This window comes from Pipistrellus kuhlii, unplaced genomic scaffold (genome assembly GCF_014108245.1).
Source record: "Pipistrellus kuhlii isolate mPipKuh1 unplaced genomic scaffold, mPipKuh1.p scaffold_m20_p_2, whole genome shotgun sequence".
Classification (NCBI taxonomy): Eukaryota; Metazoa; Chordata; class Mammalia; order Chiroptera; family Vespertilionidae; genus Pipistrellus; species Pipistrellus kuhlii.
In genome coordinates, this window is record NW_023425515.1 from 119,687,457 (window position 1) to 119,709,770 (window position 22,314).

Consider the following 22,314-nt stretch of genomic DNA (forward strand, 5'->3'; position numbering starts at 1 on the left):
TGTGGGGCAGGCCTGGGACCCGGTGCACCCTCCTCTTATTCCATAACTTCACAGCGGCCGCTGTCGGCCTCTGTGCCGGCTTGAGCCAGGATGTGCGCAGACAGGACTCCTGCCCCCACCTTTTTCTGTATTTTCTGTATTTCTGCCTTTCTGGTCACCCAGCCTGCCACCCTTGGGCCAGGAGGTTGAGCTGGGCCAGGCTCTCACGAGGTGGCCCGGGTTGGAGAGCTGAGGGAAACGCGTATTCCGGCACCGAATCCCAGTTCTGCAGCGCCTCCTGTTAGAACTGTCAGATGCCAGCCCGGGGATGAGACGCAGCATTGGCACACTCACGGAAGGCTAATTGAGTCTGCAGATGTGCCTGTGTCTGATTTATATGGGGTTTTAAACATCTGTTTTTGATTTGAAGGTTTCTGGGCTCATGTATAGGTCAGATCTGCATAAAAGATGAGCGTGCTGTGCTGTCTGAGCTGGTCGGAGGCAGCAGTGTTGCCTGGGAGTGGGAGGGTGTGGCCTGAGAACCAGTGTCCCTCACCGAGTCAGGCATCTCCCTGATCCCGGGACTCAGTCTCTCCTCCAAGTTTCAGTCTCCTGCACCCGAGGCTGCTTCCCAGCTCACATTTGCTCACTGTCCGAGGGAGGATGCAGGGTGGGCCCAGCCCATGCTCCCCAGGCAGGGTCCAGCCCATGCTCCCCAGGCAGGGTCCTGGTCAACTCTCTGCCTTGTCTCCTATCACCAGGTATTGCATTCCTGCTGAGGAGGAGAGCAAGCTTGAGGACGTGGTGCACACCCTGCTGCAAGCCAATGGGACCCCAGGGCTGCAGATGCTGGAGAGCAACGTCATGGTACGTGCAGCTCTGCCCATGCTGACACCGGGCCTGGGCACGGGGTAGGCAGGGCTGTGGGACAGTCACCCTCTTGGCCGGCCTGCCTTTCAGAGGCACAGAGGACAACGCAAAGTGCATCCTCACAGCATCATCCAAACTCAGGGTCCTCTTCTGTGGACACCAAGCAGGTGCCTCACTCAGATTGCACCGGGCGTCGGGCACGTGCGCTGTGGCCTTGCTCTGTCTCAGGGCTGGTTTCGTTGTGGAGACTGGGGTGTGTGCGAGGTGGGCCTGCTTTTGGGTGGGCCCTGGGGTCTGTTGGTACTGCTATTCCCACCTGCTGGGCACCTCGAGGACTGGACAACAGAGCAGAAACCCTCCCCCTAACAGGGATGGGCACAAAGGCTCTCTGGTCCCATTTCAGAAAGTCATGGGGCTGTTGAGTTCCTGGGAGTCCTTTTAGCCTCGTGTCCGGACACCTGAGCTCAGGCCCCGCTGCCCCCTCTCTGGGCCTCAGTCTGTCCCAGGGAAGCTGAGCAGCAGCCCCTCCAGGGTGTAGGTGTGAAGGTCCCCAGGCTGTACGTCCGCGGCTCTGCCTGGCTCTGCTGATTGAGGATGTTTCCCATTCCCACCCCTGTGACTGCTGTGGCCTGTAGGGCTGTTCTCATACTGGCCACACATCTGGGTGGCTCTGTTGTCACTCTTGGTCCAGTGTCATTTCAGATCTTTCTTCTAATTAGGTTGGCAACATTACTTTTTAAATGAGAAACAAAAACTCTTCAATACCAAATCTAATCTGTCTCCTCATGAACAGGCCCCTTCTTAACTCCCGAGGCCCCCCCCAAAGGGCAGGCGTGCTGGGCAGGCCAGCGCATGGTGGGGCAGTGGGGGGGGAGTGGCCACGAGTGTGTCCCGCGGCGGGTGTCTCAGCCCCATCTGCTCCCCAGATCTCCCCGGAGGTGCTGTGCAAAGAGGGCATCAAGGTGCACAGGACCGTGCAGCAGAGCGGCCAGTTCGTCGTCTGCTTCCCCGGATCCTTTGTGTCCAAAGTGTGCTGCGGTTACAGCGTCTCTGAGACCGTGCACTTTGCCACCACCCAGTGGACAAGTATGGGCTTCGAGACGGCCAAGGTAGGCAGGCAGTGCGCGTCCCTTTTTATAAACCTAAGAGGTGGTGGAGAGGTTTTCCTAGGGAAGATCTGTTAGGGGGTTATTTGTATCGAGAGAGATTCTGAGTCCCATTGTGGGCGCACTGTAACCTGGGGGGACCGACGGGTGGCCTGGAAATGGGGAGAACGTCTCCCCCCATTGTCCTGTGGGGCCTGCCCAGGGGCTGATGGCACAGCAGTAGCGTTTCCTGGTCCTGGTGCCTTTCCCGCAGGCAAACAGGATTGTTGTACAAGTTGCACTGCTTTGAAACCCTGCGGAACTCAAAATTTGAAAATTCAGATTGCATCTTCTGCCCCGTAAAGAGAAAGCTTGCCTAGGAATAGTGTCTCCCACCTAAAGGGATGTGACCGCTTCTTGCAGGAAATGAAGCGTCGCCATATAGCTAAGCCATTTTCCATGGAGAAGTTACTCTACCAGATTGCACAAGCGGAAGCGAAAAAGGAGAATGGCCCCACTCTCAGCACCATCTCGGCCCTTCTGGATGAGCTCAGGTAACCAGACCCGGGTTCCGCCCCGGGCCGAGGCCAGGGCGCAGGCCCCCCTGGAGCTCTGCAGGGTGGGGTGCAGCCACCTGCTCAGAGTGGCAGAGCCCACCTGGTGCTTGGCCCGACGAGTGGAACCTTTGGGTGTGTTTCTTTTTATCTTTATTTATTTTGTAATTTAAACTTCCTCTTGTTTTCATGTTTTCTATTTGGAGTCGGAATTTCCTGAGGTGCTGACGCAAAAGGTTACCCCTCTGTGGGAGTGACTAGGAGGTGGGCTCTGATGCCTGGGCATCTCGGGTCCCAGCAGCGCGTTGCCAGGCAGGAAGTGCTGGCCACAGCCTCCCTTCCAGAGGTTAGCGTGGGCGTCGAGAGGCCCACAGAGCCTCACCAGGCTTATTGCCAACCTGCTCGGGATGCGTGCGAGACCCACGCCCAGCTTCCATCCCGCAGCGATCGAAGGAGCTCTCCCGAGGTTGAAGCCGATCAGGGCAGAAGCGGAGAAGTGCCACCCTTTGCTTGGCTTCCTGTGTAACCCTCTTCTCTTTTCCCACCATGTAGCTTCGTGATCTCTCTCTCCCAGGGGAGAGGCTCGGTCGGTCGGTAGTGCTGACGGACAGCACACGGATTTCGACTCGTGTTGGTCGAACCTTTGATGACAATACCAGCAAATAGTTTGTTACATCCGTTCTTGGCTCGGAGCGAAGGGCAGGGCCCCTTAGGGAGCAGTGAAGGGTTCGCCACGTGTGCCTGGTGTGTTGTTCCCGTTAGGCAGAGCCAGTTGTCAGAGCAGCTGTGGAAGCTGGGGGGTGTCTGACCTTTTGACTAAGGACACGGGTCTTCATTGGGGCCCTTGGGAGGCGAGCATGCACTTCTCACCGCCCTCCTCTGACCGGAGGGCGCGCCTGGACGGGGGAGGGCAGTGGCCTGGGCCGCAGCATGCTCCCTTTGAAGGTGAGGGATGGCCAGGCACCGTGCTCAGCCTCCTGAGGGCCCGGTGCTTGTGTTTGGACAGGGATACGGAGCTGCGGCAGCGGAGGCAGCTGTTCGAGGCCGGCCTCCACTCCTCTGCCCGCTACGGCAGCCACGACAGCAGCAGCACCTTGGTGGATGGGAAGAAAAAGCCTCGAAAGTGGCTGCAGTTGGAGACCTCGGAGAGGAGGTGTCAGATCTGCCAGCACCTGTGCTACCTGTCCATGGTGAGCTGCCGGTCCCTGCCTGCTCCCACCGCCTGCCCACAGGCCGCCCTGGGACCTCTGCCCACCTGGGCCCGGGTCTTGACCTCCAGGGGTCAGCACCGCCCTCGGTATCCAGATCCGAGGGACCCAGGGTGGGTGGGCTCCACACTGCCCGTCCTCCTCAGACTTCCCTCACGTGTAGCTTCATGTCTGCAGGAAGAGGGCTCCCTCCCGCTGCCGCCCTGTCACCCCGTCCCCAGGCTTCCCCTGGTGTCCCCTGGGGAGGGGCTGGCCTGCCCGACTCTGCTGCCAAAGCTGACTTGGCCTCATCTAACCTTGGCTTTTCCCCCATCTCCATTCATCCACATGACCTGTCTCATTGTCCTCAGGACTCTGAAATCTGTCTTTGGGTAAAAGGGATGTTTCTCTTCAGCAACACAACACCCACCCCCAGCCTCCCCGCCTCAGATCAGAGTTGCCTCTGAGCCTGCTCTTCCTCCTGCCCCTCCTTCCGCCAACACAGCCCCCTCTCCCCCACGCCTCCTCCTGTTCTTTCTGGTTTGTTCCCACAGTGCCCGAGGGCTTGGGCTTCCACCTCAGCCTCACCTGTAATTATGTCCGGGTGGCTTACCCTGCTCATCCCAGGCCAGAGGGGCCTGGCAGAACTTGGCTGGGTGAACAGCTGGGCGGGGTAGCTCATCTCTCCCCTCCCACTGGGCAGCTGCCCTGACACAGGTGTGTGGGTGCCCCAACTCCCACTCCAGGTGCTCCCCACCACACGCCTCAGCCTGGCACTTGTGGCCTCCAGTGCTGGTGCCCTCTCTTGTCCCATATGCATTCTTCCTCCAGAAAGAGAAGCTTAGACAGTAACGTGCCCACCCCCTGCCAGCCTGGCACCAGCGCCCCTCACATGAGGCCCACGTGCCTAGACGCAGAGCAGCAAGTGTGGCAGCTCTGACTGCAGAGCCTCACGCCTGCGCCGGACTCCCACCCAGCTGCCCTGCGGAAGAGATGGCCGCAGCCAGTCCAGTGAAATTGTAGCATCAGGGAGGTCAGACTCTGAAAGGAGACAAACGGCTGTATTTGCTGGTGCTCTTGTGGCAAATACCACACAGTCTGGGGCTCAAACCAAGACACTTCCTTCAGCACAGAGGCGGAGGCTGGGAGCCCGAGACCAGGTGTCAGCGGGGCTGGTTCCTTCTAAGGCCTCTCTCTTCCTTGGCTTGTAGGTGCCCTTTGCCCAGTTCCCTGGTCTTCCCTCCGCACATCTGTGTCCTAATTTCTTCTTGTAAGAACATTGGTCATATTGGACTAGACCCCACACTTACCCACCCCATTTCACCTTAATCTCCTCTTTCCGGGCCCGTCTACAAATGACCACATTCTAAGGTACTGGGGTCATCAGCCAGCCTGCCAATTGGGTGGAAATGATTCAGTGCGTAACAACCACGCACCTTCCACCTAGCCTGTCTGTGCCCACATCTGTGAAGATCACTTACAAAGCCCTCGGTCTGTGCTCCCTCCGAGAACAGACTGGGAACAACTGCCTGACTCCCGTGAGCACGAATGATCCGCTCCCCGGGCTCCCGGCACGCTTTCAGAGACCTGCACCTTGGGAGTTGTCACCAGGCATTTCTTACCAGCCTGTGTGTTGTAAAGCACGTGTCCTAAATTCAGAGGTAAAGAATGAGTTTTATTTATAGTTACAGTTTTCATTGCATGGACACCTAGTAAATGTGGGCATTTTTAAAAAAATATATTTTTATTGATTCTGTACAGAGAGGAAGGGAGAGAGATAGTTAGAAACATCGATGAGAGAGAGTCATCGATCAGCTGCCTCTTGCATACCCCCTACTGGGGATGTGCCCGCAACCAAGGTACATGCCCTTGACCGGAATCGAACCCGGGACCCTTCAGTCCCCAAGCCGACGCTCTATCCATTGAGCCAAACCAGTCTCGGCAAATGTGGACATTTTTGTCTCTCCCTTCCGCCAGCCATGTCTTTAAAGGTGGTGCGTTTCTGCCAGTGACACCTCTTTGCTCTCCAGCTTGTTCTTGCTTTACCCAGAAGCGCTGCAGACAGGAGCCCCAGGTCTTCCTTTACATCTCTGTGGCTTAAGACAACATTTCTTTTTAACTTTAAACACAGAATGAGAATAGGACTAGAAGTTGGAGTGAAGGTGGGAACCCCACAGATCTGACAGCTGTCCTTTCTCCTTGCCCCCGGTCCAGGCCGCCGTGCTGTGGTGGGTCAGGCCTGTCCGCACGTGCTCCGTGTGGCCTTGGGGTCTGGCGTGTGCTCTCACAGGGACGCTGGAGGCTCTTCTGGGGGTGGCAGGAGGGGCCTGTCTGGGTGGCGCCTGGCCCAGGGGCTGGGGTGCAGGACAGTTCCCACGCTCCCGGCTGGACTGAGTGAGCTGCGGGGATGTCCTGGGCTTGCTCCCACCGACCTGGCACTGCTTGTGCCTGCCAGGCTAGTTTTGAACAAAAGGCCTCAGAATGTGCGAGCTTCTAAACAAGCACCAGTGTTTGCCCCATCTTCCCCGCCTGACAGCACTTAGAACCTCTCACAGGAAGTGCAGCAGGAATCGGGGGCCCTCGAGGCACCCTTAGGTGCAACTTGGAGACAGTCGGTTACTCGTTGCATCAGTGTCGCTGAAGACCTTGCTGCAGGTGATTTTGAGATGCACACTCCTCAGCGTGGACAACACAAGTCAGGACAGGCCTTCCCTGGCTCTGGGACCGCCCCCCGCCCAGTGCCCGCCCTGGCTCGTTCCTGGCAGCAGTGCTGCGATCCCCTTCAGCACCTCAGGAGCGTCTTCCTTGCAGGTCGTTCAGGAGAATGAGAACGTGGTGTTCTGCCTGGAGTGTGCCCTGCGCCACGTGGAGAAGCAGAAGTCCTGCCGAGGGCTGAAGCTGATGTACCGCTACGATGAGGTCAGCGCCACCGCGGGAGGGCCTGCAGGCAGCCAGCGGGCTGTGCAGGGGGTGGCGGCTGTGTCCCTGCCCTCGTTTACTGTAGGGCGAGCCCGCCTCTCCTCACCAGCTTGAGCCAGTTTGGCACGGCCAGGCGCATCCCCCATGGTTCTTTCTGGTGCTCGGGGCTGGCAGCCCAGCCTGTGGGAAAGTCGCAAGATGGGGGATTGTGAGGTTGTCTGACCTGGACAAACCCAGAAACCGAAACTGGAAATTTCTCTTTCCCAGTCGTGGTTTCATTCGTTTTCTCCTCCGTGTCACTCGTAGCTCTGTACATGGGCCTGTCCACACTCCCCGTGCAGGGCCAGCCCTCCCTCCCCATCGAGCCCTGGCAGCATCTCAGTCAGGGTTCCCAGCCACCAGGCCTCCCTCCATTTATAAGGGAGCGCTGCCGGCTGGGCTAAGGAAACGGCGGGCCGAGGGCTGCCTGCACACATGCAGCCAGGCCAGACCCCGCTGCAGCTCCTGGCTCCAGGCTGGTGGGCAGGGGAGGGAGGGCTTTCCCTCCTCCTCCCAGGCCGGGAGCCGCCTGGGCGGTGATGTGCCCAGTACGTGGCTGTGGCTGCTGGAACCAAGCCGTGTTCTCAGAGAAGCCTGACTCAGGGTCTCGGGAGCCGGGCAGAGCCCTCCGGCTGTGGCCGTCCTGGACCGCGCCGCTGGCAGGGCTGGAAGGGACTTCTGCTCTGGAGCTCTGCGGCGGTGAGGATGAGGCTTTCGTTCTAATGTAGTCCCTCCCTCCCCTTGCTTGGTTGTGGTACTTCACGGGCACATTGGCCGCTACAGCCCTGGCAGGGCGGCTGTGGCTGCGTCGTGGTGCTTTGGCAGCGTAGATGCCTCCGCGTCTTACGGAAAAGCTACAAACACAGCTCAGCATCCTGTATCCTCTCAGCAGGCATCTACCTTCAGGTCAGGCACACAGCGGGCAGCAGGCTGTGTGGCACGTGATGCTGGGACAGCTCTCGGAGCTCCCAGGCTCCATGCCCGGCAGCAATTGCATCCAGCAGGGGCCAGGCTAACACGGGGAGAGAGCCTCTCTCACTGTGCATCCATTTCTGTAAGTCCTGTTGGTTCTACCTTCCAAGCGAACCCCAGGTCCAGCCAATTCCCACGGCTGCCAGTGCTTGTGCCCTCAGTTCAGGAGCCGGGGTGGGGCTCCCTCCATCCCTCCCTGGCTCCTGTGCCCCACATGTGTCTTCACTGAGATCCCCACTTGGCCTCAGAGACGCTCCATACGGAGTCCCTCCTGTGCCAGCTGGTTGGCAGGTACAGTCCATTCGACTCCTGTGGGCGCAAGTCTTTGGCTGGGTTGCAAGATTGGAGGCTGAGAGTAGATCTTGGCATCTTGGCTTTTCCAGAGCATGTCAGGCAAAGCCAGGAGCCACTTCGCCCTTCCACCATCGCGTTAGCAGCAAACGGCTTCTAGGACAGTTAAAAATACCCGGTGTCTGACAACGTGGCGGCAGCCGGGCCTCTCTGTGGTGATTTCGAAGCTCCAAAATGTGGGTGTTTCCACCTGCAGCCGGCTTGTAGAGCCGTCTGATGAGACCGAGGTCCTGGGAGGAGAATCCCATGCGGGGCCTGTGGTCTAAAGCTTGGTTGGTTGGTGTTCGGAAGCCGCCTGAGCTCCCAGGGGCCTGGCTTATCTCAGCAAATGCAAGTCTGCTGGGAAGTTGAAGGGTTTAATTGTGGAATGTTTAGCCCCGGTGAGCATTTTGGAAACGGCTCAGAGCACCACAGGCTCTTTCTGAGCCAACAACCAGGCCAGGCCGTGCGCCGCGGCAAAGTGTGGGCTTCCTCGTGTAGTCCCACGTCACTGGATTATCACTTGTTAATGTTTATGGCTCAGTGCCCAAATGGCAGGAGACTATTTCACAAATATTCAGCCCTGCCCCTTCCCAGGGCATCTTTAACTCTCTCCTTTCAGCCACTTTCCCTCGCTGCCTTTTCCCCTTCCATTTCTGAGGAGCCTCCTGTGCAGGAGGCAGGCGGCAGGCGGCGGGAGGCAGGAGGCGGGCAGGACCTGGCCGCCCTCAGGCCTCTGTGAGTAAAGGGGCAGCCACCTGTGTGCCCGTGTCCACATGGCTCCCTCCGCCCCTGGCCCGGCAGGCGCCATAACATGTTATGTCAGCTCCATGGCATTTGGTGTTTTGTGTGGTTCCTTTTAAAACAGGATGATTATTAGTTATGTTACAACTGTGTTTTTGATACAAACAGATAAATGCTTATCTCGAGTGAACTATAAGACGCATGTTTTGTTTGCCGGCTCTCCTTCACAGAGGGAGGGAGGAGGGAACAACGGAAACGTTTCTAGTCAAGTGTTTGCGTCCTTTTGCGAGACCAGGTGAGGCCGGCGGAGTCAGGGTGGCCTGTGCCACCGCCAGGGAGCACGTTGAGGACCTGAGGCTGGAGCCCCTGGGTCTTCTCTCTCTGCTCTCTGTGGAGGCCGTGCGCCGAGGCCTCCCCTTCCCGGGCTAACCTCTGAACTCCGAGCCGCAGGGTCATTCAGAGGTTCCTGGCTCGGGCTGTGCGTCTGGCTGTGGTGGGGGAATCTGTGCCTCGGGTCCAGGAGCACACCCAGATTGGGATACAGCTTTTAGGAAACAATTCCATAGCGGACTGTGCCGTTGTAGGACGGTGCATTTCAGGCTTTAGCGTATTAGTCAGTCTACACCTTGCAGCCACCAGGAGATGTTATCAGGTTAGTTAGTTGATTGTGACGGGCACCTCGGCCTGTGCTGAGCTGTCAGGTGAGGTGCAGCGGATTCTCCCTAAGACGGAAAGTGTGTTTTAGATGCGTCCTCAGAACTGTCCGGCCTATCTCGTTCTCTAGCCTGCTGCATCCTCAGACCCTCCCGGCCTTCCTGCAGCCCGCTCCTTGGGCAGCGCTCGGAAGTCTGTGTGGTCTGATGGGGATGACCGGCAGCTCTGCTCTCAAAGGTCCTGGTGTGGGTTGGGGGCAGCACTCTTCTGGTTTGTTAATTCTCTGTCTTCCTTCCTACCCTCAACAGGAACAGATCATCAGTCTGGTCAATCAGATCTGTGGCAAGGTCTCTGGTAAGAACGGCAGCGTGGAGAACTGTCTCAGTAAACCGACACCAAAAAGGGGGCCCCGCAAGAGAGCAACGGTGGACGTGCCACCCTCCCGGCTGGCGCCCTCCGGCTCCTCCCGGAGTGCAGCGAGCTCGTCCTGAAGCTGCCGCACCGCGGCGACTGAGATCTATTTTTTGTAATTATCATATTCTAGTTTGGAGTACTTGCTGTAGGATACAAGCTGTCTTTGCACTAGCTCTAAAGAAGATTTTCTTCTGGTTTTAGAGAACTAATTTTGTTTTAGCATTAAACTGTTGAACTTTTTTTTGTACTTAGAATACCTAGATACTGCAGTCAGGTTTTTGAAACTGCCGTATATTCACTGTTTTAAAACCCTTGAGGGGCTGTATTAATTTGTATCGCCCCTGTGGCTGACAAAAGCCTTTTTGTTTGATTTTTTTTTTTTTTTTTTTGTAACTGTTGGGGGAAAAATGATTTTTTAAACCCATTTTTGAAGAGGGTGAAGTTTGGAGAACAAATTTTAAAACTTTCAGTCATGTGAGATTTTTCTAGAGGAAGGGGGTAGGAGACACACACACACACACACACACACGAAACTTGAAAAGAAATGGCTTTACTTTGGCTGTCTTTTCTTCAGTCATGTGCAAGATGAGTTTGTAATTTTTTTAAATCGGAGAACCCCATTTTGTTTCTCTGGGCGGTTGTGGCAGCTGAAGGCGGACACTGTTTCCTAACCATAGGCAAAATGAGGAGATCTGAGTGACGAGGTTCTCCTTACCAGCACATCACTATGCATCTAAGAAAGAAGAGAGAGAAGAAAAAGACTGCCTGTCTCGGAGGGGTCACGTGCAGAAACCTGTGCCTGATTTCATTAGGAAATCCATTCTGTTATTTTTTTGGTGCTGTTGGCTACTTTATCAAAAAACCCTTCAGTAGCATCCTTAAGGGAAGAAAAAGAAAAAAAAGTGATTGAAGCCGTAAGTGCTTCTTTGTCATAGATGTGCAATCTTTCTAACATTCCATCTCATCTCACCGCTTGTTTCACACTCACAAGTCAGCATTAATCTTCTCGTTAAATTTGTTTTGTTTAGGATCATACTTAGAGCCACTAGGTCTGCAGTTGTTTTGAATGTGAAAATGCATTTGTGCTCATCTTGTCTATTTTTTCTCTTCATGTTGTAACAAAAAGAAAAAAAAAGGAAAAAAAAAAAAGAATCCCATCCTTTTGTACATATGCCTGTAAATTGTTTTAAATACTTGAGCCTTTTTCTCAGTGGGCGTGGGGAGGGGGGTGAGAAGACAAGATGAAGAAAAGCCTTACATTTCAGTTTCTTCATCGGTTGGATTGGATGCTTACAGGGTTTTTCTTGTAACATTTATAAGTGCTGCTTACATCACTGAACAACAACACAAAAATAATAATGGAGTAGCTGTTGCCCTTCTCCAGTTGTGTGTACAGTATGTGTGGAATAAAGAAGGGAAACTGTTTTCACAAGCTGTTCTTTGTTTCATAATTGGATTCATCGATCCCGTAGCTACCCATACTGCACTGAGCTTGCCAGTGGGACTGTCAGGAACGTCCTGTGATCCACTTTGTTGGTTGTTGTTGCAGAGACTGAACTGTTTTGGAATATTTAACAATTACATAAACGGAGTCAAGTGTTTTCCAATGTGGTTGTCCGGTTTTTATGGCCTTGCTGTGTACTTTCCCTCTTTTGACAGTAAACTTCTGCCTATGGCTTACAGTTTGACATTTAATTTATTAGCGCTGCTCTGCACTCTTCCCTGGGGAGGGAAGACTTCATGTTGTTTATTGCCAGTTTTTTGTTTACTTTTCAGGTTTGTACTACAAGGTTTAATAATAAAAACAAAGTTTTTTGGACATTTGTCTTGTGGAAGATGAGTGAATGAAATGAGCTTTCTTTTCCGGTAAATGGGTGGAGGGTGAGAGTCCTCCCTCAGCCTGAGGCAGACAACACAGCCTGACCCAACTCACCTTCCTCTGCTACTGGCCGGCTGTGCCCGCTGCTTGCCTCCTGTTTCCTGCCAAGGCCTCAGGAAGCAGCACCTCAGGGCCAGGCTGCCCCGCCCTGCCCTGGGTTGGGGGTGGGGCTGGGCACCAGGCTTCCCTCATCCTGAGGCTGCTGGGAGGGGGGCGGGGAGGCACTATGAGGAAAGCGGGAAGGAAAACCCCACCCCCTGTCAGAGGTAAGAATGGCTCATGATCTGTTTGTTTCCTTTGGGCTCAGAGGTGCTGTGGCCGCTAAAGCCGGGTGAGGTGAGTTGAGCTATTAATTGGGTGATGAAACCACTTTTGTTAGAGTTGAGTTGGGTTGTGGAGGAGACCGGGCTTCTATCTGTGAAGGGCCTTTCTTGGGGAGACCACATTACCAGCCCCCCAGCCCTGTGGGCTCCTGAAGGCGCATGTGTTTGGAAGCCTTTCTGTGCAAACTGCCATGTACTCCCTCAGCGTCCTCAAACTTTATTGTTAGCTTTTCTTTCAGTCAGTTTCTCAGAAATTACTGGCAGTTGTGTGACAATCGGAGCCTCTGTCAGCCACCTGCCTTAGTGGGGTTCCGCGCAGCTGGGTCGGCTCAGCGGCGATGCCGGGCTTAGGAGTCGCTGTCGTCGCTGTGCAAAGTGGCCAGGGCAGTGTCCACCTCAACTCCCTCCTCATCAGACTGCACGACGGGGGACTCTCCGCCTCCGCTGGAGTCCTGGGCGGCTGGGTCAGTGCAGGCGGAGGATGAGGAAGGCTGCGCTGGAAATTCCAAGAGATTTGGAACCGGGAGAGTCATTTCCTTCTGACCAGGATTTGATTCAGGCCCTGCAAAACAGGAAGAACCCTGTGATAAAATATCACAATTTAAAACTGAATTCACTACCGAAGGTGGCGGTCTGAACTCTGCTGTTAAAAAAGGTGTCCGTGTTTTGTGGTGAGCTGGGGCTACAACGGAGACTCCCACTGGAAGAGGCTCAGGCAGGCGATCCCGGGGCCTGACCCATCCTTCTGCGCCTGTGACAGAGGAAGACCCCGAGCCCCCCCTCCACGTCCGGGGAAATACTGTGATGAAGGCGCTGGGGCGCGCACTGAATTTCTTTGAGGAGCATCCCATGTAACCATGATAACCTAGATTTACTCTATGTCTTTGCAAGTAATAACTCGGAGAAAGTAATGCTAAGAGGAAAACTCAATCTTTTTTACATTTCTCCAATTTCATGGGGAGCCAATAAGTTCTTAAAGGAACCAAAGCACATGCAGATGATGGAGTCCCTGTTTCTAAATCTCTTCTTGATTCTGGGAAAGGGGCCAGCATTCCTCCCCACGTCCAGTGTCCCAGCCTCTCAGCATAGGCTGCCCTCCTGGGGACAGCTCTGTTCTCACAGACTTGCTGGGAGAAGAGGACAGAGAAGTTGAAAACAACACAAATGGCAGTAACTCCAAAGGGCTGTGGTGCCGGCCACACTGGAGGGCCCGGGAGCCGGAGGACTGCCCTTTGCCTTTCCCAACACACACACGCACACACACACACACACACACACAAGCTCGGTGCTTGCCCTGTAATTTTGGGTATAAGAAGGTCTGATCAGAAATTTAAAACGAAGTGAGCCCATGTGTAGGTTTGTAACCTCAGTAAGTACTTGCTGAATAAATGTGAAAGTTTGGGAAGGCATAAAATGAAGTGCGAGTGCCCACAAGCGCCCACAGGGTTGCACCCGTCTTTAAAAATATAAGCCAAATACTCAACACATACCTTGGCCTTGCCCACAACAAAAATGAAATAAATATCAGCTGAATGAAGGGGACCAGCATCAGGTCTGTGTCACAGGCGATCTGCCACCTTCCCCCAAATTCCAGGCCTTGAAATAACCACAAAAACTAAGAATCAAAATTTCTGAGACGGAGGAGGTAAAACAGGAATTAAAGTGCCCTGTTCTTGGATGGTGTGTGCATATAGCACTAGAAATCTTTGAGTATTTCGTGACAGAACAGCTGTTTCATTTGCCCACCGTTGTGAGACCAGACACAGGAAGTGGAGATGGGTGAGAACAAGCAGCTGACTGCGGCTGAGAGATCTGTGCATCATTACTGGAGTCTTCCCTCGGAAGGAACAGTGTGGTGAGGCTTTTATGCAGGTTGGTCACCTCCTACCTGAGACAGGGGACAGCACAGCGTTATCTTCTCCGCCTGAATTCAAAAAGACATCCAGGGCCTCCTGGTCGCTCACGTCCATCAGGTCCATCTGCTCCAGCATGTCCACATTCACCTCCATGGACGACATGCTCCCCATGGGCTCTGGAGGAGAGTGGCACCAGAAGAATTACCCTTTATCTTCAACAATACTTTAAAAAGCAAACTTCAGTTCATTAGGCTAACTGCACTGTCTTTTCTAGGTATAAAATATCTCCTGCTACTCCAAACTTTGAAAAATACAATTGGGAGGGAGCAATATAGTAAATGCTGCACCCCAGTTTAATACTTGAAATCTATCTGAGATTAACACTGGTTCCCTAGCAGGTTTCTTGTTCACCCCCAGCCCTTTGCATGTCCTGCAGACAGACTTCTGCACCAAGAAGGTCCTGGCTGCTGGGGGAAGGAAAGGACAGTAGCTGAAGGAGGGGGCATTCCTGCCACAGCATGAGGTGATAAGAAAGCTCTCCACCAAACACAAATGTGCTTCTGCCCCCAAACTCTGTAATCATTGCAGTTGAAGTTTTTACTGCCGTTGTGCCCTTTCTCTTCTCATCAATCTTAGCAGCAACGTTAGGGCATTAGCAAGCTGGGGAGATGGAACATGAGCCCCTGTAGTGAAAACACAGACTAAAAAGAATAAAATCAGCCCACCAGCAAATAGAAGCTATAAGACTATAAAAGTCTGATCAGCTGGGTACCAGGCAAGAGATGCCTCCTGAATCTGGAGTTGATATTTAAACCACCTCTGTGGTCCAGAGAAGTACAACTGGCTAAGTCACCCCATGACAGTGCCTGGCAGATGAGCTACACATTATTTCTGAATGGACACACCCTGAACTTGCATCTCAGAGGCACAGAAAAACAAAGTCCATTTTAATACAATTCCAAACTTACAGCACACACATGGAAATAAGTCAGAAACAAGCTCAGTATTAGCATTCTTTCCCAATAATTTTAAATAACTAAGCATTTTTAATCAAATAAAAGATATTAAAAAATGAACAAGTTAGGAAAATTAGTGCAGGCACTTGAGCCAAATAACTTCCAGATAGGGAAAATCTAATTACTAAAATTTAAAGTTCTGGGCACAAGTTAAATTGAAGATTATTAATGAGAGCCAAAGAGAAAATTAGTAAACTACGAGACTCAATAAATTCCCCATTATACACAAAGGAAAAGATGGGAACTAGGGAAGAGCTTAAAAGTGATGGAAAATGGAAATGTTTACACAGTTCTAATGAGGGGATGTGGGGAGCAGCCATATTCAAAGGCTGTTTCCCAGGCTTGCTGAAAGATCCGAGGCACCAGATTTAGGAACCAACATGTATTACAAGCAAGACAGATAAGAGAAGTCCTGAGCTACATCCATTGTAGGGAAACTGACAAGAGGAGAGGAAGGGCAGACGAGGAACGGGGACAAATAGACTGACAGCCTCTCAATAAAAAGCAGAAGAAGGAAGAATAAAGTGAGAGGCAGGGCCAATGCCACCCCTGGACTCCAGATCATTAACCAGCACTTCGGATCGAGCATGAGATGTAAGCACTGTCAGAAACCCTGGCCATGGCCTGCGCTCAGGAAGCTGGTGGGAGTCCCAGAAGGAAGGTCTGAGATGCAAGAAATGTTCAAAGCGAAAAGTCTCACGAGTTAGTGAGTTAATACAAAACCTTGAATAAACTCATAGTAGTGTCCAATGTGGAGGATTTACTCTGGCAGAATTAAAGGACTGAGCAATTCTGGTAAGAGGGGAAGGCTGTGATGAGAGATGAAGCAATGCAAGACCCTTGTATTTGGTATGAAGGGAGAATCTGATTGTCTTTAGTCACCACAAAATCAAAGTTCAGCACTAAAAGTATAAATAGTATATCATTTCTACTTTTAGCTGGGGGAAAGTTTTTTTTTAGTTTAGTTGATCCCCCTGATGTGGCAATATCCAAAGCAGTGTAGTCAGATGTCCGCCCTCTCTGCATCAGACCTGACCAGGGCATGGACCTTGTTAACGAGTGCCTGATGGATCCCAGGGACACCGGTGCAGGCTCTCCTGGAGCTGCTTCCGCTGGCTGGCCCCGGGGAACTTGGTGGCACAGTGTGAGACTGTCCTTGGGGGCCTTCTGTGGGGGTTGGGCTGCTTGAAAATCAGTGGATGCAGGTTTGTTGTGTGGCTGTGGAGGCCATCAGCGTGGCATTCTGGCTGTTGGCCTTGCTTTGACTTGAGTTTTGAAAGGAGCAGAGGCTCCTTTTCTGTCTGCTATCCCTTAAGGAGGGCAAGAGTATATATTTAAAACAAAGGAGAGAAAAAAGTGGACTAAAGATCATAGAGAGTGCTACATAAGGTGGTAATGATGTCAGTAATCACAATCAATGTAAATGAACCAAACCTGCCAGTTAACAGATTATAAAACTGAATTACTAGTAAATGATAAAATCTAGCTACATTCTGTTTATAAGAGATACTCCTAAAACATAGACACACAAACAGTAACATTTTTTAAAAGTGGAAAGTGGGTAAACAACTTGAGGAAGAAAGCTGGTATAACTGTCTTAATATCTACCAAAACAGATATAAGAGGAAACAAAAGCCATATTGGGCTAAGGAGTTACTCTCAATGATTTTTTAAAGGTTTTCTTTTCCAGGTAGATATTTCAAAATTTCTGTGTGACTATAAAAATGGCTAGAAGGACAAAGTGTAACAACATCCATAGTCATGGGGGTGGGGTATAGGAGGGTTAAATATACCTCTTTGAAGATTTATAATTAAGCAATCCACTTGATGAAATGGAAACTATAAAGAAACCATGCCTATCATTTAGAATTTTGTTCTCAAGTGCACATGGAACATGTAGAAAAGTTCTCTGTAATGGGCCATAAAGTAAATCCTGAATAAAAAATATGTATATATCAAAAACCCATTCTCTAACCACAACTGAAATTTAATTAGAAGTCAGTAATAAAAAGTAACTAGAAAAAACAGTCCATAAATCAAATAAATCTTATAGGAAAATTATAAATACCCAGAAATTATTTCTTATCAAAACCTATAGAATAATATTAAAGTGGTACCCTAATGAAAAATTCATAGCTCTGAATATCTTAATAAATCTAAAAATTGAGTCTAAACATTCAACTCAAATTAGACCGAACAAAATTAAATTTAAAAATCCCAGAAATGCCCAGCACTACAGAGAAGAAATGAATGAAATAAAGACATGGTGGAAAGGAAGAAGAATAAAATGAAAAGTTGACTCTTAGTTGAAAACACTTAAAAATGAATAATTTAAGATTCATGAAAAAGCAATAAAAGTCCTAAATTAACAATTTGAGGAATGCAAAAGAAAACCTAACCCCAAATATGGCAAAGTCTAAGAACTACGGACATTATGCTAGTATATTTGAAAACTAAGGACAAGCTGGACAAAATCCATGGAAAATCTGCTAAAATTAACAAGATACAGGAAGTCACTTTTGGTCAGAGAAAAGGAACAGGTAGTTCTCACGGAGAAATCACTGGTCCCAGACAGGGTCCGAGGAATTCTCTCCGCCACTCAGGAACGAAATGATAAGACCACTGTGTGCACCACAGAAACTCCCGATCCCACTGAGCCTCCGGTTCTCACTAGGTGTAGAAACAATGCAATTCCAATCAAGCTCTGGACAGGGTTTTCCTAGAACTCGAAAATCTGACTAAAATTCATTCGGAGGGACACATTCATACAGAAATAGCGAAGGCAACTCTGAAGAAAACAAGAATGTTATAAAGAGTGTAGGGGCAAACAGGAATTGCTCTACCACATTTATCAAGACTTACTGTAAAACAGCATCCTGTACCTAGCACTACTGGCACTTTGGACCAGATATTTGTCTGTTGTGGGGCTGCCCTGTATCTTGTAGGATGTTTTAGCAGCATCCCTGGCCTCTACCTACTAGATGCTAATAGCACATGCCTACCCCAATCACAGCAAGCAAAACGGTTGCCAGACCTTGCCAAATGACCGCCATGGAACAAAACTGCTCTCAGTTGGAAACCACGGCTCAGATCACTATAATTAAGGTACTATGGTTTGGGCTTGAGGCTAACAAATAGAAGAATAGAACAGAAAAGAGAGCCTCGGAGAGACTCATACTGCACGGAAATTGACAGTGTGAAGCAGTGGAGAAAATGCTGGTGCTCAAATAGTTACTGCTTTGGAAAAAATTAAAATTGGACCTGTAGCCCATGACATAAATAAAAATCAAGTGGTGTGGACTTAAGAGCCAAATATAAAATGGAAATTTAAAAACTTGGTAGGAGGTTCTTATAACTTGGAGTTATATCAAATATATACTTACATCCTTCTAAAAAACCATTTTATACATCTGGACTAGTTCTTAACATTTTTTTAATATCTGAAGCAAATATGGTAAAATATTAACATGCTGCTAAGCCTGGAAACAGGTATGTTACATTATTTTCTGTTCTTTTATGAATATTTAAAATTCCTAGTTAAAATGAAAACCAGCCCTGGTGGGCATGCTCCATGGTTAGAGCATGACCTGGAAACCTCAGGGTTGCAGGTTCGATTCCTGGCCCTGGCAAGACCTGTGCAGCAGGGAACCGATCAATGTTTGAGCTCTCTCCCTCCTCTCCCCTTCAGTTCTTCCATCCCTCCCTTCTTCCCTCTCTCATCCTCTAAGAATCAATGGAAAAATATCTTCAGGTGAGGATTAAAAAAGAAAACCAACGACGGATCACAGTAAATTTCCAAGTTCTAAATAAAACCATCGTTACAAGATAATCATACCAAGTTAAAACATAAGCTGGCAATTGTGTTTGAGATATTTTTGCATTCTGGATCGTATCTTGGGGGACAGTGAATTTCAGGATAGGTGTATATCTATTCTCTTTTCTAACTGTTAATTTTACCACCAGCCCTAGCATCACCTCTTGTTTCCCAGCACTGGGTCCACTCGGGAACACCTGAGGGCTGAGTCAGTGTCTGAGGGCACAGGGACACCCTGGCTCCAGAGGCTGGACTTTGCTGCATTGCCAGCTCAGCAGAGATGCACAGGATCCTGAGGACTAATTGTGGGGATACACAGGTACAGAATAGGGCATCTCCACAGTAATCTTTTTATCACTAACTGCACTGTCAATACCCTGGCACTAAATGAAAGAAATAAATGCTTTCCTGAGAAAACGGGAGTCAAGTCTGGTGGAAGACAAAACTGGACCAGGGTCCTACAAAGGCCCTAATTTTGTTCTACGGTATGTTGATCTGCTGGGCATGTGCAGGCCCAGGTCCCCTCTGCTGCTCAGCACTGCCCTCACTCCCCTCAGGCACACAGATTCCCTGCTCTGCGGGTCCTCCAGCCTCACCACCGACCAAGTGCTCACAGGCACCCCTTCACCTTTTACTCTGGTCATTTTCCGGATAAAACTTCCCATGTCTTTGTCTTAATTTAAAAATGCTGTGTTAGAAAGTAAGAAAGATTCAGACTTGCTACTTCTGATTTAGTGGAATGAGGGCAAAATATCATGTGATTTAAAAATATATTTCAGCGAGGAAGGGAGAGGGAGAGAAAGAAACATCAATGATGGGAGAAGATCACTGATGGATTGCCTCCTGCACACCCCACACCAGCGATAGAGCTGGCAACCTGGACATGCGCCCTGACTACAGTTGAACTGTGACCTCCTGGTTCATAGGCAACACTCAATCACTGAGCAATGCTAGTTGGACGTGTTTTTTATTTTTTTTATTTTTGATTATTTCCTCTAAATTAAATGTCATCCCTGAAGATAAACCCAAGGTAAGAAAGGAACATGTGACTCGCCAGGCTGGGCGTCTCAGGGATGGCTCTGAATAGGCTGCAGGGCATGGACATAGTTTGTCATTTGTGAATGTCTTTTCAACTCTAGCTGAAGCAGAAACTAAAACAGCCACATCCTCATTTTCTTTCTTTCAAAACCACACATGTTGGTAACATATGCCTGACTCCATTTTTTTTTACCTTAAAAATGAAAATGAGCCCAATACTTTTTTGAAACTTGAGGAAAACTACTGTTTTAAGAGCTCAAAACCAAAAAACAATTCACTTCCTTCATGGTTAACTGCTGCCTGCTCAGCATGTGGTGAGGAGCATGTCCCTGCTCTGGTCCCAGGCCCTGCACCACAGCCAGCCCGTCTGCCAAACAGAAACGGACTCTGAACCTGTCATGCTTCTGTCAACCCACTGGGGTGTGATGGGTCTCCCTGAGATAGGAGCTTCTTAAGAGACACTTCTATTTTCTCTTTGCCTCCTCTGGGCCTAGGAGTGTGCTGAACTCCTAGGTGCTCAGGAAATGTCTGCCGCACTAAACTGAATGAGGGTAGCATTAAAGTGTTTAGCAAAAGAATTTCTATTCCTATTCTCTTCATGGTCCCACCTGCTTTCAATGTAATGTCTCATTGTGCTCAAATTTGTAGGCCAAATTTGCCAAGGTGTCTGTATCTGAATGGGCTGAATGTTTGTGCTCCCCTCAATTTGTACATTTAAGCCCTAACCCTCCTTGTGATTGTATTTGGAGGTACAGCCTTTGGGACACGATTAGGTTTAGATGAGATCATAGGGTGGTGCCCTCAGAATGGAATTAGTACCCTCTTAAGAAGAGACCCCGAGAGATGCTCTCTCTCTGTCATGTGAGCAGAATGAGATACATTAGTAAGCCGGGAAAATAACCCTGGCAGGAAACCAAATTAGCCAGGGCCTTGGTCTAGGACTTTCAGCCTCCAGAACTGTAAGATATAGATTTCTGTTGTTTAAGACACACACAGTCTGTGGTATTTTGTTGTGGCAGCCTGGATGGATTAAGACTGTCCTCAGCTCCTGCCCATAATAGCCTAAATCTGTGGAGCAAAGCCCCGAACACTAAGGAAGCTGACCTCCGCACATACTCTGAGGAAACAGGCTGACTTTCCTAGATGAAGTCTCTAGGTCAGTGGAGTACAGAGAGGGAGAGCTGATTGAGATAAAGAGGTTAAACTTCAAATCCATACTGTGAATTTAGAAAGCATTGTCAGAGGTTAAAATGGCAGTGGAGTAAGGGGATGCTGTATGAACAGGCTCCCAGGTCCAAACTGGAATTATAACTAAAATACAGAAAAACTTCCTGAATAATCAACAGAAGACTTACTGGAGGGAACCCTGATAACCAATGACTGAAAGGGGAGGCCCCATAGAGACTGGTGGGAGGGGCGGGGAGGCATGAAAAAGCTGGCTGGGCCCCCACAAGCAGCAGGTGAAATTCTGAAGGGATATCTCAGCTGTGGGAGGTTGCCACTGAGACATCTGGGGTCTAATTCCCCAGCTGGGCCCCTCAACAGAGAACATCAAAATGGAGAAGATACCCACATAATATCTGGCTGTGCAAAGCAGCGGGGTTGCTGTCTGCCAGGGAGAGATGGTTAGAAATTCAGGTACTCTCTTAAAGGGCCAATGCATAAAATTCCCCGTGGAGCTACCGTCTTGTGCTCCAAAAGAGGAACAGCAGAGTAGACGAGCTGGGTGAGCAGAAGCCAGGACCAAGGGCTCTGGGTTAAGAGCTCAGAAGGCAAACACCCTGGTTTCCTGTGCTTAACCATTTCTTCGTGGTGCAGATGTCATCTTTCTCATGCAGACAATTGCTATACAGGCAGGATTGCCTTGGGGGAAGTCAGCTGACCCACCCCTTTGGTAAACTACTTGCCCTTTTTGAGACTAAGAATAATAATTAGCCTCCAGGCAGAAACAATTACTCCACACTGTTGAAGAAAACTCTTACCACACCTGTGGATGATTGCCTGAGGGCAGATCAAGAGTATTCCTATCAGTCTGTAGCCACGTGTGGTTTCTGGAGGCTTTGAGTCTTTGCCTGATCTACTTAGACAAAACTTTTGACACATCTTGCAGTAGAGATTGAGAGGTGGTATAGATTACCTAACACAGAGTCACAAACCCAATCAGGCCATATATGACAATCTACAGTGCATATCGTACCCAATGGGAGCAAAGACTAAAACCATTTCCACTAAGAACAGGAACAAGACAGGAATGTCTACTTTCACCTCTCTTATTCAACATAGTACTGGAGGCCCTAGCCACAATGATCAGACAACGAGAAGAAATAAAAGCATTCAAATTGACAAAGAAGAAGTAAAACTCTCATTATTCACAGATGACATGATATTGTACATAGAAAACCCTAAAGACCCCACCAAAATATTACTAGAGTTAATAAATAAATTTGGCAATGTAGGACATAAAATCAACACCCAAAAATCAATGGCTTTTTATATACCAATAATGAATTCTCAGAAAAAGAAACTAAACAATCCCATTTATCATTGTAACAACAACAAAATGATACTTAGAAATAAACTTAACCAAGGTTCTGTTCTCGTAAAACTACGGGATGTTGAAAAAAAGAGGCAGAAAATATCA

General features: G+C 50.0%; 2 protein-coding genes across 9 annotated transcripts in view; one reads left to right on the forward strand and one right to left on the reverse strand.

The window, feature by feature from the left end:
* JARID2 (jumonji and AT-rich interaction domain containing 2) overlaps positions 1–11,179 on the forward strand; it is a 284,195-nt gene extending 273,016 nt beyond the window's left edge. For 4 of the 5 annotated variants that reach the window (XM_036448052.2, XM_036448051.2, XM_036448056.2 and 1 more), the window contains 6 exons: positions 741–846; positions 1,776–1,958; positions 2,358–2,488; positions 3,495–3,678; positions 6,487–6,594; positions 9,642–11,179. In XM_036448052.2, coding sequence (XP_036303945.1) covers positions 741–846; positions 1,776–1,958; positions 2,358–2,488; positions 3,495–3,678; positions 6,487–6,594; positions 9,642–9,824 — 895 coding nt within the window. In that variant the 3' untranslated portion in view covers positions 9,825–11,179. Of the gene's footprint in view, positions 1–740; positions 847–1,775; positions 1,959–2,357; positions 2,489–3,040; positions 3,679–6,486; positions 6,595–9,641 lie in introns of those variants that run through there. The other variant, XM_036448054.2, reaches the window with a different exon arrangement.
* Positions 6,748–22,314, reverse strand: part of DTNBP1 (dystrobrevin binding protein 1) — a 145,685-nt gene continuing 130,118 nt past the window's right edge. For 2 of the 4 annotated variants that reach the window (XM_036448078.2, XM_036448075.2), the window contains 2 exons: positions 13,838–13,981; positions 12,156–12,511 (listed from right to left, as the gene is read on the reverse strand). In XM_036448078.2, coding sequence (XP_036303971.1) covers positions 12,297–12,511; positions 13,838–13,981 — 359 coding nt within the window. In that variant the 3' untranslated portion in view covers positions 12,156–12,296. The other 2 variants (XM_036448076.2, XM_036448079.2) reach the window with 2 other exon arrangements.